This window comes from Ovis canadensis, chromosome 21, assembly GCF_042477335.2.
Source record: "Ovis canadensis isolate MfBH-ARS-UI-01 breed Bighorn chromosome 21, ARS-UI_OviCan_v2, whole genome shotgun sequence".
NCBI classification, from domain to species: Eukaryota; Metazoa; Chordata; class Mammalia; order Artiodactyla; family Bovidae; genus Ovis; species Ovis canadensis.
This window is the reverse complement of record NC_091265.1, coordinates 47,622,826-47,639,027: the sequence shown is the minus strand read 5'-3', so window position 1 is coordinate 47,639,027 and position 16,202 is coordinate 47,622,826. Positions and strand designations below refer to the sequence as shown.

Sequence of the window (16,202 nt, the reverse complement as noted above, 5' to 3'; positions counted from 1 at the left end):
TTCCTGTCTCTGGGAGCCCAGTTCTCTGTCCATTACACCCTCAAAGGAATACATTTTACTTCTGATGCTGTCTTAATTACTGCACTGTAAGTGTGGAAATCAGTTAGAAACTGAATTTTCACATTCTCTTGCACAGTTGCATTCTTCCTTCCAAGATAAGAAAATTGCATCAACCTTCATTGGGCTCCCATGGCAACTTGTTAAATTAGGTCAAGATGTGGGGGCAGATAACATGGCTTGAAAGCCTGCCTGTTAGCTGAGTTGAGAATACATCAAATGCAACACTGGCTTCCGCCAGAATGCACCTTCTTACCTTGCTGGGACTGCTTATGATTATCAAACTGATACAATCAGAAAGCTCCATTTTCTTTTGTTTGAAGATACCTTATGAACCCCATCTGATTACAAAACCATCTGAGAGAAGTGGCCCAGTGTTTTCTGTGTATTTGATGGACCTAAACAAAATGCTCTCTAGATCCTTCACAAACATAGGCATCCCTGGTTTTTTTTTCCCCCCGTTTCAGTAGGTGTAGAGTAATATGCTGGATTTTCAGAGTGTTGATCCTTTCCCTTCTCTGTCCCTTCAGGCTCCTTTTATCAATGACAAAACTGAGACACAAAAAAATGACTTATTCCAAGCCTTCTGCAGGAAGGTGGCTCTTGAACTGAACCTTAAGTGCTGGATGTCTCACCTGAGTATGAAATCTTTCTCTCTTAAGGAATGAGAACACTCATTGGTTATCTCAGTTACTCCCATTAGAGTACATTCAGGGCCTTGTGCCTTGCTTGTCACTCATTAACACTATGCAGGGGGATGGGGCGTGACATGCTGGAGGGGGTGGAGCTATGGTCTCTAAACAGCCTTCATATAACTTCACTCCAGATTGCCAGACTTTAGTTGATGCAGATAAGGAATTCTTTCCTGTCACTCCTGCAGTTGGTGTGGAGCAGTCCTGCTGGTAATAGTTGTGTTGTCAGAGTGTAGGTGTGGCCCCAGCTTTGTGTTGCAATTGTTCTATGAAGTGCTCAGGGTCTCTTCTTTATCATGGAGCCTGGGAAAAGGCTAAGCTCCAAGCGATTCATTACCTGTAATGAAATTATGATTTACTATGCTGTGTAGACTTATGAATAGCTAATCCTTTAGCCTCTGAAAGACTACATTTGAGATCGTCAGGAATTCAACTTGCAAGTATTTTTGAGTGAGACATTGCACAAAGGGGTACCAGCCTTATAGAAACGGAAGCCCTAGACCATCCCCCATTGCTTTTCAGTTGAGTTGGTTCAGTCGCTCAGCCATGTCCGACTCTTTGTGACCCCATGGATCGCAGCCCGTCAGGCCTCCCTGTCTATCACCAGCTCCTGGAGTTTACCCAAACTTATATCCATCGAGTCGGTGATGCCATCCAGCCATCTCATCCTCTGTCGTCCCCTTCTCCTCCTGCCCCCAATCCCTCCCAGCATCAGGGGCTTTTCTAGTGAGTCAACTCTTTGCATGAGGTGGCCAAAGTATTGGAGTTTCAGCTTTAGCATCAGTCCTTCCAATGAACACCCAGGACTGATCTCCTTTAAAATGGACTAGTTGGATCTCCTTGCAGTCCAAGGGACTCTCAAGAGTCTTCTCCAACACCACAGTTCAAAAGCATCAATCCTTCGGCGCTCAGCTTTCTTCACAGTCCAACTCTCACATCCATACGTGACCACTGGAAAAACCATAGCCTTGACTAGACGGACCTTTGTTGGCAAAGTAATGTCTCTGCCTTTTAATATGCTATCTAGGTTTGTCATAACTTTCCTTCCAAGGAGTAAGCATCTTTTAATTTCATGGCTGCAGTCACCATCTGCAGTGATTTTGGAGCCCCCAGAAATAAAGTCTGACACTGTTTCCACTGTTTCCCCATCTATTTCCCATGAAGTGATGGGACCAGATGCCATGATCTTCATTTTCTGAATGTTGAACTTGAAGCCAACTTTTTCACTTTCATCAAGAGGCTTTTTAGTTCCTCTTCACTTTCTGCCGTAAGGGTGGTGTCATCTGCATATCTGAAGTTACTGATATTTCTCCCGGCAATCTTGATTCCAGCTTGTGCTTCCTCCAGTCCAGTGTTTCTCATGATGTACTCTGCATATAAGTTAAATAAGCAAGGTGACAATATACAGCCTTGATGTACTCCTTTTCCTATTTGGAACCGGTCTGTTGTTCCATGTCCAGTTCTAACTGTTGCTTCCTGACCTGCATACAGGTTTCTCAAGAGGCAGGTCAGGTGGTCTGGTATTCCCATCTCTTTCAGAATTTTCTGCAGTTTATTGTGATCCACACAGTCAAAGGCTTTGGCATAGTCAATAAAGCAGAAATAGATGCTTTAGCATCCATTGCTTTTTGCCCGAGATAAACTTTCTTCTCATTTTGTAGATTAATTGGAGCCCGTCTACCCTCACACAATAACGGAGTCCAAGGGCCACACCCAAAACCTGGGCGTTTTGACTGGTCATTGAGTTGTAGGGTTCAGAAACATAAAGGTACTGCTAAGACATGTTTTTGAAAATAAACAACGTCCCTGCAAAAGGAAGGGCTTCCAAGCCCTTCAGTTCAGAATGAAACGTGAGCGTGGGCGGCATCACCTGAAATCACGGTTTTCTGAAGGAAAGTTGGATTGCAAAATCATCTCAGTGTCCTCAGGTACAACCCCCAGGGGAAGCTTCTCATGTGAGCCTCAGTCACTGATGAGGAAAGGAGAGGGGGTCCCCAGAGCAGAAGAAGACGGTGGTGTGAATTGGTGCAGGAGATTCTCATTCTAGCCTACACGCCCATGGAGGTGTTATTAGGAACAACTTGGAACTTTATAGTTGGGGGTGGAGGGAATATTCCCTAAGCCAGGTTCTGGAATACAGTCTCTCCATGTCAGTACTGTGGCTGTAAGGTTGTGAGTTGACTACAGTCTTTCCTGACATAAGCTACAACCCTAGTGCCCTTTTCGTGCAGTCCTGCCATTTACAAGAGTCCTCAGGTTTTCAGCCTAGGCAAAGCTGGACTTGGCCTCAGGCTTACAGGGAGCGTCACTGTCTCAGGGTAGAGTGTCCGTGGGTAGCGCCTGGATGGCTGGGAGGAGAAAAGTTTGGCAGTGAGAGAGGCAGAAACAGCATCTGCCCTTTCCTCCTCAGAGGCCCCTGTGCGTGACGGGTTGTAGGAAGCCAGACAAACCCCCTCAGCCTACATGGAGCCTAGCTACCAGCCAGCATCTCAGAAGCCGGGGAGTTCTGATTCTCTGCGCTGTGTTTGGCGGTGGGTCCTCAGGGCGTGCATGGAATGTGAGTGGGATCTCAGTGGAGCAGTGAGTTGACACGCTCCTCAGTTATGAGACTGCTGGGGAAGTACGTTGGAGCTCAGGGGGCGGGGGTCCCCGGCAGCTCCGAGCTGGAGGGATCAGAAGCCCCTTAGTATTGTTGCCTGCGTGGAGGTTCCACTGCCTCTGCCTCCTGACTGGTTTGCATGGGAACAGTTGGTCTTAGACATCTGCCACCCGTGGAGAAAATCACATAGTGGGAGGACTCGGCCTCGTTGTTCGTTTTTTCCCTTCTAAACGGCTTTGAAGGTGTGGACAGGGAGGTTCCCTGTTTTTGTCAATCGCCTTTGAAGACCGCAGCTGGTTGAGCCACCCTGGGGACTGGACGCAGCTCCAGTAGCTCCAGGAAGCTGCCTTTAGGGCAGAGAGACCTCTTTATGCTGTACAAAACAGATAGCAGATCCTGGTGTTTAAACCACCTGAAGCCTGCGGGTGCCTGGATTTGGAGTCAGGAAACCCACAAGGGGCCCATCTTTTTAGGGGACACAGCACCCCCCTTCCCCTGCCAACCACCTGCTTTCGAGGCGTCTCTGGTTCTTCCATTTTCTGGGTGGCTGTTTCTTTAACAAACTCTTAACTCCACGTGGTGGAACTGGGTGGTGACCCTGCTGGAATGCCACTCTGTCTCCTCTTGGAAGCACCACCTTTGTGTCTTTGAAGCCGATGTTTCCCCTGAGCAGAATCCAGCCCGTGTGTTGCTGAGGCAACCACGCAGGTCCTGTTGGTCGTGAGCAGCTGGCCTGGAAAATCCCATGGCCTCAGCTGCCAAGGGCTCTTCCAGTCGGTCCCTTGATTGCGCCCCTTGACATCTCCTGGTTTCCCAGTTGCCTTCCCAGCTTGGGTGCTGTCAGACCAGTGAGTGGGTCCTCAGCATGGAGACTCATTCCATTCAGCAGATGCATGGAGACTCCTTCCATTGAATAGACGCTACAGTCCACCCTTGAACACATGGGGTGAGGGGCACCGACCCCTGTGCAGTCAGAAATCTGAGTATAATCCCCAAACTTAGCTACTAGCCTACTGTTGACCTGCTAGCATAAACAGTCCACTTACACATATTCTGTGTTTTATGTACATCTATATGTATTTTATGCATTCCTGACCTCCCTTTTTTTCTCTTAATGTTTTCATATTTCTAGGCTACGCAGTTTGTCTGATTTTTTTTTTCTTCTTTCAAATTGCTGCAAATCTACAAAAAGGATTTTTTTAACATGTTTATATTAAAAAGAAATCCATGTATAAGTAGATCTGTGAAGCTCAAACCTGTGTTGTTCAAGGGCCTCTGTGTATCTCTCCCTGTCCTCTTCCCCCTAAAGCGACTTTCTTGGGATGCTTACAGATGATAATCACCCCACCTGCTATTCTAATGCCTTCAGGTTTAGGTTCAGCTTAAGCACATGAGAGGTGAGAGGCTGTTTGACCTTGGGCTACGTGGCAGAGGCTTCATTGTGTCAGGGTTGAGAGTGGGGGCTCTGGAGCCAGGCAGCCAAAGTGTGTCCTGGTTTTGCTACTGACCAGAGCTGCATGGCTGTGGGCAAGCTGACCTCACTGTGCCTTGGTATTCTCATCTGCAAAATGGTCACAATAGCAGTTTCTGTCTCCTCGGATTGTGGTAGGAATTGCATGAATAGCTTATGGAAGGCACTCAGCACAGTGCTAGGTCCATAGGAAACCCTCTTTAGGTGCTAACTGTTACCACTGTTTCATATTATTCTCCAAATCTTTTGTTTTTCCAGTACAGTTCTACATTCCTTCTGGCCAGAGGGTGATGGGTTAAACTTAGAGAATTCCAGTCATTCCTGGCAGTGTCTTGGGGAGCACAGCTGATACTTAATTTCAGTTTAGGTCACTTCATAAAGTCTCCCTGGTGGCTCAGCGGTGTGAAATACCTGCCAGCCAATACAGGAGACGCGGGTTCGATCCCTGGGTTGGAAAGATATCCTGGAGGAGAAAATGGCAACCCACTCCATTGTTCTTGTCTGGAGAATTCCATGGACAGAGGAACCTGGCGGGCTACAGTCCATGGGGTTGCAAAGAGGCAGACGCAACCCAGCATACGCACACCACTACCACCTAGATCACTTCAGCTTTTCAGCTCAACCCACATGTGTGCTGAGCTCTCACTGTGTGCTAGATTCTTTCATATGCGTTCATATTTTTGAAAACTGTCACCAACAACCACATGAAGAAAAATCTGTTATCCTCACTTTTTGAAGGAGGGAATTAAGGTTCCCAGGGAGGGAAGAGGTCTAGCTCGGAGTCACACAGCAGACAACAAAGAAGAGGCCTTTCACAGTTTTGCACAACGTCAGACAATTGGGAGGAAAATAGCCAACATTAGTAGCATGTTGGTTTGGGTCTGCTGAGCAGCAGATGTCGAGACATGATTGGACTTGTAAGAAATGTCCCAGGGCGGCAGGGGGACGTCTGAAGTACAGAGTGGCAGAGAGCGAGAGAAGGTGGAGGGCTTTCAAAGAGAAGGCGGGGACCTTTCAGGCCCAATGGCAGACAGGAAGGAAAGAGACTTGTGAGAAGAAACTCCAAGGGCACAGCAGTTCCAAGGAAGGGGGTGTCCAGGCTCCTGGGAATTTCAGTCAAAGTTGCCCAGTGGGGGAGCTCCCCGCCTGGCAGGAGTGGCCCCATGTGACCTCCATGCCCAGTCCCTGGCCGCAGCAGCCCCAGGAAGCATGTTCTTGGTGGGGACCTGTGGATGGAATCGCAGATGCTCCCTGTGGCCAGAGGGTGGAGCCTCATGTGGCCGTGGCCCCATCAGCCCTGACTGATCAGTGTGGCGTCCGGCGGGTCATACAGCAGGGCGCTGGACCACGATCCCAACGCTCCTGGTGGCCCGGGACTGGCTTCTGGATTCAGTGCCTGCTGTTGACATTGACTTACCCAACTGCATTGTTTGCTCTGTGACTCACCTCTCCTTGAGCGATAATGAGAGTGAAAGTTGGCCTAAGGTGGGTGAATGTGAAAGTTTGCACTCGGTGTGGAGGCTGGGACCTGCTTTGCCAGAGAGGTGCTCTCAAGGCTGGGCTCTGAGGGGGTGTTGACCTTCAGAGCCAAGATGGGTGCAATTTCTCGTGAGGGCCCCTCCAGGCTGGATTCTCGGTCCTTTCTTCTTTAAAGGCGTGGGCAGTCCCTTTTCAGTTTATCCCATTACAGTGGAACAGACATGTTTTCTTCTGCTGCCTCCTTGCTGCTCTTAATACTCTCTTCTCTTATTCCACCCAGGCTGGCTACCATGCTTTACATCTGAGGGGTGCTCAGAAATTATTTATTGGATAAAGGCTTGAAAAGTTGTGTGCTCCAATGATGGTTTAAGATACAGTTCACCACCCCAAGAATTTGAATACGTTAACTAGTCATTTCTCTCAGCTTTGGTACAAGGGGGAAACTTTACTCCTAGGATAAAATAAAGCTGAGAGATTGCATGGAAAATCTACTAGGAAAGGTCCAGGCTTCAGAACTCTCAAGTCTTATTCTCTAGTCCTAATCAGTGCAGCCATCTTTCTTCTTATGACCTAGATGCTTAAGGAGGCATTTTCTTTTTTTTTTCCTAATTGCTCGTAGGCATGGCTGGATGGCTTCACCAACTCGATGGACATGAGTTTGGGTGAACTCTGGGAGTTGGTGATGGACAGGGAGGCCTGGCGTGCTGCAATTCATGGGGTCACAAAGAGTCGGATACGACTGAGCGACGGAACTGAGGATATATATATATATATTTTTTTCATCTTTTTGTTTTCCTAATTTTTACAGTGTTGGTTTCTGCCATACAGCAATGAGAATCAGCCGTGAATATACATACATCCTTTGGATATTTGTGTTAACTATCTAAAGCATCTTTTATTTCTGAGCACAATTTGCACTGTTACTGTTCAGTCGCCCAGTCATGTCTGACTCTTTGCAACCCCATGGACTGCAGCACGCCACCTTCCCTGTCCTTCACCATTTCCTGGAGTTTGCTTAAGCTCATGTCCATGGAGTTGGTGATGCCATCCAACCATCTCATCCTCTGTCACCCCCTTCTCCTTCTGCCCTCAGTCTTTCCCAGCATCGGGGTCTTTTCCAGAGAGTCTACTTTTCTCATCAGGTGGCCAGAGTATTGGAGCTTCAGCATCAGTTTTCACTCTATACCCTCAAATCCAGACCTCACTCATTTCTGGTGACTTCTTAAAACAATCAGTTACCTAGAAGACATTGGGAGGAAAAGCTCTGAAGAAAGCCACTTCCTGGCTTGTGCTTTGCCAGCTTGCTGTCCAGGAGTGTGTCTGAGTGGCAGGGTGAACTTGATTAGACAGAGTTCTTGAGTTTGGAGGGAAGGTGCCTGTCTTTGAGGACAAGCTGCCCCTTTAAGAGAGGAACCGTCTCTTTTCCCTGCAGCCACCCCTACACGTGTGTCCTTGAACACTTGCAGGTGTGAGGAGTGCAAGTAAAAACAAGGGCCTTTCCTCCAGACACTCAAGTGTGTAACTGTCTTATGCTCAGGCCCCAGGCAGACCCAAGTGAGTCTCAGTTAAGTCTGCCCCAAATAGGGGAGTCTGGCTGAGCTAAGGCCCTCCAACGAGGCTCCCTGCCAGGACCGTCTTGGACATTGATCTCTGGACAAGACTTTCTGCTCTTCCTTCGATTAATACTGATGGGATCTGTCTCTTGGGCCAAACTACAGACATTTGTGGGGAATGCTGGACTCACTGTAGCTCAGCCCTATGTAATTATTAGGTGGAGTGGGCTTGCTGTGGAGTATAAATGATTAGGGAAAAAAAAAAGTACATTGGGGGAAAGAGGATCTAAGTCTGTCTGTGGCCAAGATTTCCCCAAACCAGAAATGTCGGCTATACTTTCACTTGCAAAGCAGTTTGCATCTGCTCTTTCTGTGCCTGCCTACTTTGAATTAGAGCAGGAACTTCAGAGTTATCCTTCACTTGAAAAAACCTTAACTATCTTTTCATCTACAGTGTTTAAAACATTTTACGTTTATATATGTTAATCTTTTTGCTTTTCCTTCTAACTTTGTCCTCTTTCAAAATTGCCGTATAAAAGGCCAATTGAATTCTTGGAAGAATAATTGAATTTTATTTAGTGCTTTTGCTATTTTGTTTTTCTATTCCATCTTGTTTTTCCTTGTTTTTCTTCAGAAAAGTCTGCTTTTAAAAATATTTTTTCTGTTGTCAAATTCTTCTGTTTAATTCTACTGTTATGTTTTATATTCCCAAACTGTTCTACACTGTGGTCAGCTCTTAAGCAGGAAGGAGCTGTGATAACTACTTGCATTTTAGAGATGGATAAACTAAAGCCCAGAGAGGTTAAATGAGCTGTATGAGATCACTCAGTGAATCAGGGAAGAAGTGGGGTCAAGGCTCTAGACACTTGACTCCCTATTTTGGGCATTTCCCACCATCATGTATATATTTTCATTTTATAGGATACCATCTGCTGTCATCTCAGTCAGTATGCCCAATGTCCGACATATTTGTTTATTTAAATATTTTGAAACGCTTCCTCCTTTCTTTTGGTCTACTGTTTCAGAGACGTGGACTTGACATTAAAGGCTGGTTTTGTTTTCTTAATTGTTTCCATTGCTCGATACTGGCTATTCCAGCATCCATAAATGCAAGGGCATGAACCTGTTGTCTTTCATGATATTCATGAGGGATGTTTTTCAAGCACCTGTTAGAATGTTGTTTGTGGTTATGCGTTGAGTTATAGGAACTTAGATCCTGGATTGCTGCCCTTGAGTTACTAGCCTTTGATAGAGAACAAGTGTCTAGAACATAATGGTTTAGAGTGATTTGTTGAACCAAGGCATCTCAGCCAGTTACAGAATGGATTGTGTGTGGATTGTGGTGGAGATGAGATGAGATTGGGTTGAGTTGGGAGAAAAGGAGGGACATAACTCAGAAGAAACGGGGAAAGGCTCTTACAGGTATAAAAACAAGCCAAAGTACCATGCAGTCTCCGCTCTTCCATCTTTTGAAAATCTTCCTGGTGCCCTGGTACCGACTCCTTCATCCTTAGGCAGAGGACAGTGCAGCTTCCTGTTGAATTTGGCCCAGAGGTCAAAACACTGTCAGGATGCTTTCTGTTCAGTTTCTCATTAAACGTCATGTCACAAGAACCGAAAGGAGAAAGAGGGACTTTGGGATCATCTATGAATGATAATTTAGAATAGGGTTGACAAGAAGCAGGTGACGTTTAGATGCTGGGGTCGCCCACCAGCCCCCAGAGGTGGGTGCTCCTGCAGTTGCTGTGTTCAGTCGTTCAGTCTTGTCCGGCTCTCTGCAACCTCATGGTCTACCTACCGCATGCCAGGCACCCTGTCCTTCACCATCTCCTGGAGTTTGTTCAACCTCATGTCCACTGAGTCAGTGATGCCATCCTGCAGTAGTTTGTAAGAAAGATAGACTTGTGAACAGATGGGTCATTTCTGGATTCGAGTGTTCTGTTTTTGCCACCATCGTTTGGCTGTGGGTAGAGACACCTGGGTGAGAGGGCGGGGCCGCTTGGTCCCGTTCCTCTGTTTTAGGACCACCTGTCAGATGTGTGCTGTTGGAGCCAAGTAAACCCTGCTGCAAGGGTGACCAACCATGAGAGTTTCATAGGTTAAAATAAATGCGGTGTCCTGCCCACACTTAGGTGTTTGATTTGACTTTGAGAGTCGAGCTACAGAGATTAGATTCTCAAAGTAGCAGATGAATCCCCAAAGGACCTGAGGTGTGGTCGTTTTTATTTTGGGGCGCATGTTGATGAAATGTAGCCTGGGAGTCCCCCATATTGTTTGGCCCCAAATATAGTTTAATAGAGAGAAGCAGTTTGGGTCACCTTTTCAAAACCCTGATACCTTTCCGCACAGGAGGATTGTTTGAGTAAGACAGTTCAGTAAATGTTTACAGAGCTCACCTGTCCAAGACCGGGTCCCAGGCCAGGCACTGACTATGCCTGTAAGGGTCAATCAGATGCAACCCAGGCTCCCAGGGAGCTGAAGCAAGCAGGTTTTTTGATAGCTGGTGTTTGTTGGTGAGGCACCATCCCAGGCTTTGGGTTACAGCAGTAGAAACACACGGGCCCTGCCCCTGGAGCATGTGTTCTAGGGATGAGAGAGACGCAGGGAGAGCCAGTTGTCAGGGCTGGCCCTGCTGAGAGCAGAGCATGATGGGAGGCTGCCCGGGCCCTAACTCTTCTGTGTTAGCCTTGCGCTGGGCACAGGTGACGGAGCGAGAACGTGCAGCTGAACTAGAAAAGCTGAAGTCCCCCTCTGACCGCGGTTCGCGAGCAGTGAGATCATTGCCATGGCTGGCAACCCCCACGTCTAGAAAATGGGAAGAAAAGATACCCACACGTGGCCACATGGAGAGGGATTATGATCCAGAGCATCGGGAACACCTTGCCAACCTCCCGTCCTAGCCTGTGCCTTTCCTTTTACCTAAGTAGCTCCCATCTTAGCCTCAGAATAACGGAGGGGCAAAAAAAGCAGGGCTTTTACATAACTACCTCTCATCTAGATAGATGGGGACCTTCTAGTCCCTAGACAAAGAGAAGGGGTGTAATCAACTCAATGAGTAGAAATTCGCTTGAAGTTTTGCCTAAAAAGAAAAAAGAGAGAGAGATTATAGCCTTGGATTTGACAGGCTTTAGGGGTCCCCCTGGAGGGAGGTATCCTCCTGCGACTTGCTTTGCTGTCCTGGGGTCCTTCCAGGTACCCACCCTATGTTATCGGTCCAGAGGCCTTGTCACCATTTTCAGATTAGGGCTGTCAGTGTTGTACTGAGAATTTTCCTCTTCCCCAGAAGCCGAGAAGAACAAAGCAGTCAGAGGAAATTCCCCACTGCAGCCGCGGAGGGGGGGCGTCCCCCCCACCTCCCCGCCCCGCCTGCGAGAGAGACTTCCTTCAAACAGGGACCCTCTGTTGTTGTAGCTCAGAGCTTCGACTTGAGAAGCATAGTTTCCCAGTGATGCCACTGGATTCCTGACGTCTGACACCCCGGGGCGGCCTGGTGAAGGCCGCCGTTGACTGCCCTGGGCCCCTGGACAGGGACAGCATTGTGAGTCACACTCGGTGTGTGAGCTCCCCTGCCCATGACTGGCACTATTATTAGTACCATTCTCTGCTCCTGGGACAAAGGTCACTGGGACCAGAGTCCGGTTGGGTGGGTGGCGGGGGCTGGGCCCAGGGCCGAGAGGAGGTGTGAGTGGAATGGAGGCGAGAGAAGGCTTTTCCACATGAAGATGTGCCGGAGGGAGGGGGGCAGGGACGGAGCCCTGGCAGATTGGGCAGACTGACCCCGAGCGATGCAGAAACAGCCTCTGCGAGAACTCAGATCGAGCGGGCCAGCCTCAGCCAGCATGTGGGCAAGTCTGGGGCTTGAGAACTTCCCTTGGGTCTGGACTTGGGTGCTACCAGCAGGTCAGAGTTGCCAGTGACTCCAGAGCCACCTTTGGGAGTGGGCCACCCTGAGAGGTCCCCATCTTCCCTCCCAGACCCAAGGGGAGGATGGATACATTGTCATGGAAACAGGCTCCAGCATGGGACTCTCCACTGGTCCAGCCTGGGCACCAGCCACCCCGACGCCCACATTCCGGACTGTCTGGCAGGGAAAAGAAGCCCATGTCTGTCCTATCTCTGATGCCTGCACAACCTAAAAGAGGGTTGGGGTGTCAGCAGAAATGTACAAGAGAGGAATTTCTGGGAAGCATCATGGATCCCTTTTATTCAGGGTCACATTGTGGGCTTTCTGAAAGGCTAGCAGCGGCTTCCAGAATGCCCCGGGTGGGAGCGCCGTGCGTGCCGTTGGCGGGGCTAGGCTGGCAGGATCTCTCCTCAAGAATAAGGGAAGGAAATTCACACTGACATCACTGCTGCTATGACTTCGTTCTTGTGCAGCCCTGGAGACACGTTCCTCCCTGCCTCCCCATCCTGCACCCTGTCCTTTTTCTCGGCATCTGGTTTTCCTATTTACCCTCCCTCTTCCCTTCAGTAAATAGGGAAAAAAAGAGGCACCACACCTAGGACTTGGGTTCCCAGTTCCCGAATTTCAGTTTTGTGTTCCTTATGAACAAAGGACAGCTCACACGGAGGGGGAAAAACACCCACGTGCAAGGACGCACCCCGTCTCGGGCCACATCTGCAGACCCCAGGGGTCAGATGCACGCAGACAGTGGGGTGCGGCTCTGAAGTGGCAGCAGGGACAGTGGGAATAGTCCTGTCTGACGTCCCTCCCTCGTGAGCTGGTCCCTGTGATGCTGATCCAAGCCCCGTCCCCACTCTATGGCTGCACATCTGAAGGGCGGGGGCCCGAGGTGGCTCTTGGACCCCCCTCCCCGGGAATCTGGAGGTGCTTGCTTCTCGCTGCCATTGACCACAACTTCCCAGGGAAAAGAATCCCCATGATTCTTCCTCTTTCCTCAACCTGGTGTGACTAGAGCCCTTATCCATAAAGGGACTGTAAGACAAGTGGAATGAAAGAGGGGCATACCCCGTGGCTCAGCGGTGGAAAGTCCGGCTGCCAGTGCAGGAGATGCAGAAGACTCAGGTTCGACCCCTGGGCCAGAAAGCTCCCTTGGAGAAGGAAATGGCAACCCACTCCAGTGTTCTTGCCTGAAAAATCCCATGGGCGGGGAGCCTAGCAGGCTTCATAGGATCACGAAGAGTTGGCCATGACTGAGCGTGCGCACACACACACACACACACACACACACACACACAGTGGGGGTGAGAAGTAATGAAACTACATGGCCTAATGGTGACCATGAGGGGTGCAGATGGAGCTGGAAGTATCACCTGTGTAGAGGACACCAACGTCCCCAGTGGTCAGACTGACTGGGGAACCACTGGCCGTCCGGTGTCCTGGACTGCTTGCTGTGAGCCATGAGGAAGAGCTGTTTTTCAAATGTAAGGTCCTTTTACCCCAAGGACCATTGCAGCCAGCGGGCAGGTTAGATGCCAGCTCTGGGTTGGACTTGCCTGGGGGCAAGTCCATGGCTTGAGAGAGAGATTTAGGGGGTCAGGCAGGCTGCCTGGGTTCTAGCCATACCACTTCTGACCTGCACAACCTTGGACAGGACACGCAGTGGGTCAGTTTTCTCTGCTGTACAGTGGGAGAAACAAATGTGATAACAGTAGTATCTACTCAGGGAGTTATTGCTAGGGATAAATATTGGATTGGGCAAAAAGATCATTCGGATTTTTCCCTATGATGTAACAGAAAAACCCGAATGAACATTTTGGGGAACCCAATAAGATGCTCTAAAACATGACATATTACTGTGGCACATAGTAGGTGCACAGTAAATCCTGGCTTCTGTTCCTGTTTTCCTTTACCAGGTGTCTGAAAGCAGACCTCTCTCCACCATGTCTATGGTCTGTGATCTTGACCCAAAAGAGGACCATGAACTCCCTGGCTTATTTTTGTAATTTTGGGATAGTTGGTTTTTCCTTTCATGTCTCATTTCAGTGGTTCAGTGGGTATCTATTCTGTGGTTCAGTGGGTATCTATTCTATACTTCTTCAGGATACCTATTATGTCACAAGGGCTATTGTAACTAATTCTATAGCATTTCTTAATAGAAATTTGTTTTCTTCCTGCTGCCCATCCGGATGGCTTCTCAATGGATTCCTCATAGGAAATCACGACAGGACATTCCTTCTGGCAGAGGGTGGTAGCTGGTGACTACTTGGCTGCCAAGGAAACTGCAAATGTGTCTGAGCTGTCTAGAAAATGTTTTTTTTTTTTTTTCCATTGGGGTAGAAACAGAGAAGTGGGTAAGGCTTTACCAGTGTCATTCCTGGGACTGTTTCTTCAAATGTTAATATACTTTGCAGGCATTGGCTGAATTATTTAATTCTAGAATATGTGTAAGGTATTTCTTGCAAGATGGTTTTAAACTACTCGGGGTTCATTCATAGAAGGGTGAGGTAGAGGTATTTCATTTTCCTTGCTGAGCTTGGGCTGGGCTGAGGAGGGACCACTGGGATGCTATTACTATGGCCAAGGCTTCCTTGGGGTATCCCACCAGTGATGATGAGCACCAGCTGCTGTTTGCTCATAGGCGTCCATCAAGATTACCCGGGGGCCTGGAGTGAAGGTCTGGGGATTGGCCCACTGTTTTCTAACTGTGCCTAGACCAACGTGATGTCATTTTTCCTGAGCACCTTACTCTGCACCGATAGAATGGAGGCAGTCAGCCCAGTCTGCCAAGCCTATAAGGAGATTGGGGAGTGGGTTTTAGGAATAAGCAAAATGGTGAACGTGAAAATGTCTTGTAGGTGTGTCCAAGACATGACAAGAGATTGCCTTCCTAGATCATGAAGGGCATTTCCTTATTAGATCGAGAGGCAAGGCAAGCTTGTTTCCTACTGCATCTCAGTTTACTTAGGATCAGACACATTTGGAACTCAGGTTAAGGATTAGAGCCTAACAAACTCAAGTTTTCTTACCTGAGTCAGAGCATGCCAGGCTTTCTTTGTCTACACGGACTGGCTGTCTCCAGCTGCACTGTGTCCAGATCGCTTCTGAGATGGTGTTAACAAGGCCTACACATCTACACAGCGTAGATGTTTAACAAGCATTGTGGACTGTTGAGCCCATATCTGTCTCTCTAGCTACACCCATAAATCAGATAGGAATCTCTGGCATCATTGTCATTTCTGAATAGAAAACTATCCTAGAAGGAAATCTATGTAGCACAGACTCTTTTAGTATAAGATAAACTAACAGAGTATGTCAGGGCTTCCAGAACTAAGACATTGGCAGTGTTAATGACTAAGATGAGAAGTGTTTGTGTGTGTGTGTGTGTGTGTGTGTGTGTGTGTGAATTAGAGTTTGCTTTACCGTGGTGAATTTCTGAGACAGTGCTAACCTGACCTTTGAGGATTTCATAGCTGGCAAGTTAATTTCCTTCCTTTCTTAGTTTGGATGCTTGCCTGTAGGGATCTTGGGGGACTGGATTGTGGTAGAGAGGACTATTATGACCAAGAGAACATCTAACTTCTCTTCCCTTGTTAGATCGCCCTAAGGTAATGATTCTTCTCCCTTGAAAACCAGGGACCAAAGGGTCCTTACTGTAGACTTTGCTTATGGGCTTTTGACTTCTGCTTGGAGCTGACAAAGACACTCCTCGGTTCATACCTTGAGTACTTCATAAGGCAGAAATAATGACTTTGTCTTTGAAGGCCAAGCTGACCATGTTGCCTTAGAATATCTCAAAGGAGCAATCCAGGATTTTCTTTCTAGAATTTGCTTAGCCATAAAAGATGGACTGACTTTTAAATCGATCTAAATAAGGCAATTGATACTCCATCCTAAAGGCAGTTTTGGTGGGAATTCTTCACCGTTCTGGTCTGTTCCACCAGCTCCTGCAACTCTTGTGCTCTGGGTATTCCTTGCTTTCCCCTGGCGGATGGGCTGGGAGGGAAGGGGCCGGGGTTCGCTGCTGAGCATGTGGCACACCTGGGACAGTGATTCACCGTGGCTTGTGTCTCCAGGCAGCGGACCCATCCAGCTGTGGCAGTTTCTTCTGGAATTACTCACGGATAAGTCCTGTCAGTCTTTCATCAGCTGGACAGGAGATGGCTGGGAATTCAAGCTTTCTGACCCAGATGAGGTAAGGAGGGAGTGACTTGAGAGTGTTATGTCCAGGGATGGTGAGAGAGAGCTCTGGGGATGGGTTGTGTGGGGCTTGATGGTGTTTTCTAGGGTTTGAATCCCAGCTCTGCCACCTGCTACTTGGGGGACCTCCTCTGAGCCTGAGTTGCATCATTTGGAAAACACAGAAAAGACCTAGGTTGCCCGTTTATTTTTCAGCTTAATGGATAGGACGTGCCTACAGTGCCTGTCACATGTTAGGCCTTTTGTAAAC

At 48.2% G+C, this 16,202-nt stretch overlaps 1 protein-coding gene across 4 annotated transcripts in view; it reads left to right on the top strand.

Moving 5' to 3' along the window:
* Positions 1-16,202, top strand: part of ETS1 (ETS proto-oncogene 1, transcription factor) — a 142,447-nt gene that overhangs the window by 121,013 nt on the left and 5,232 nt on the right. For all 4 annotated transcript variants that reach the window (XM_069565460.1, XM_069565461.1, XM_069565462.1 and 1 more), the window contains one exon: positions 15,829-15,947. In XM_069565460.1, coding sequence (XP_069421561.1) covers positions 15,829-15,947 — 119 coding nt within the window. The remainder of the gene's footprint in view (positions 1-15,828; positions 15,948-16,202) is intronic.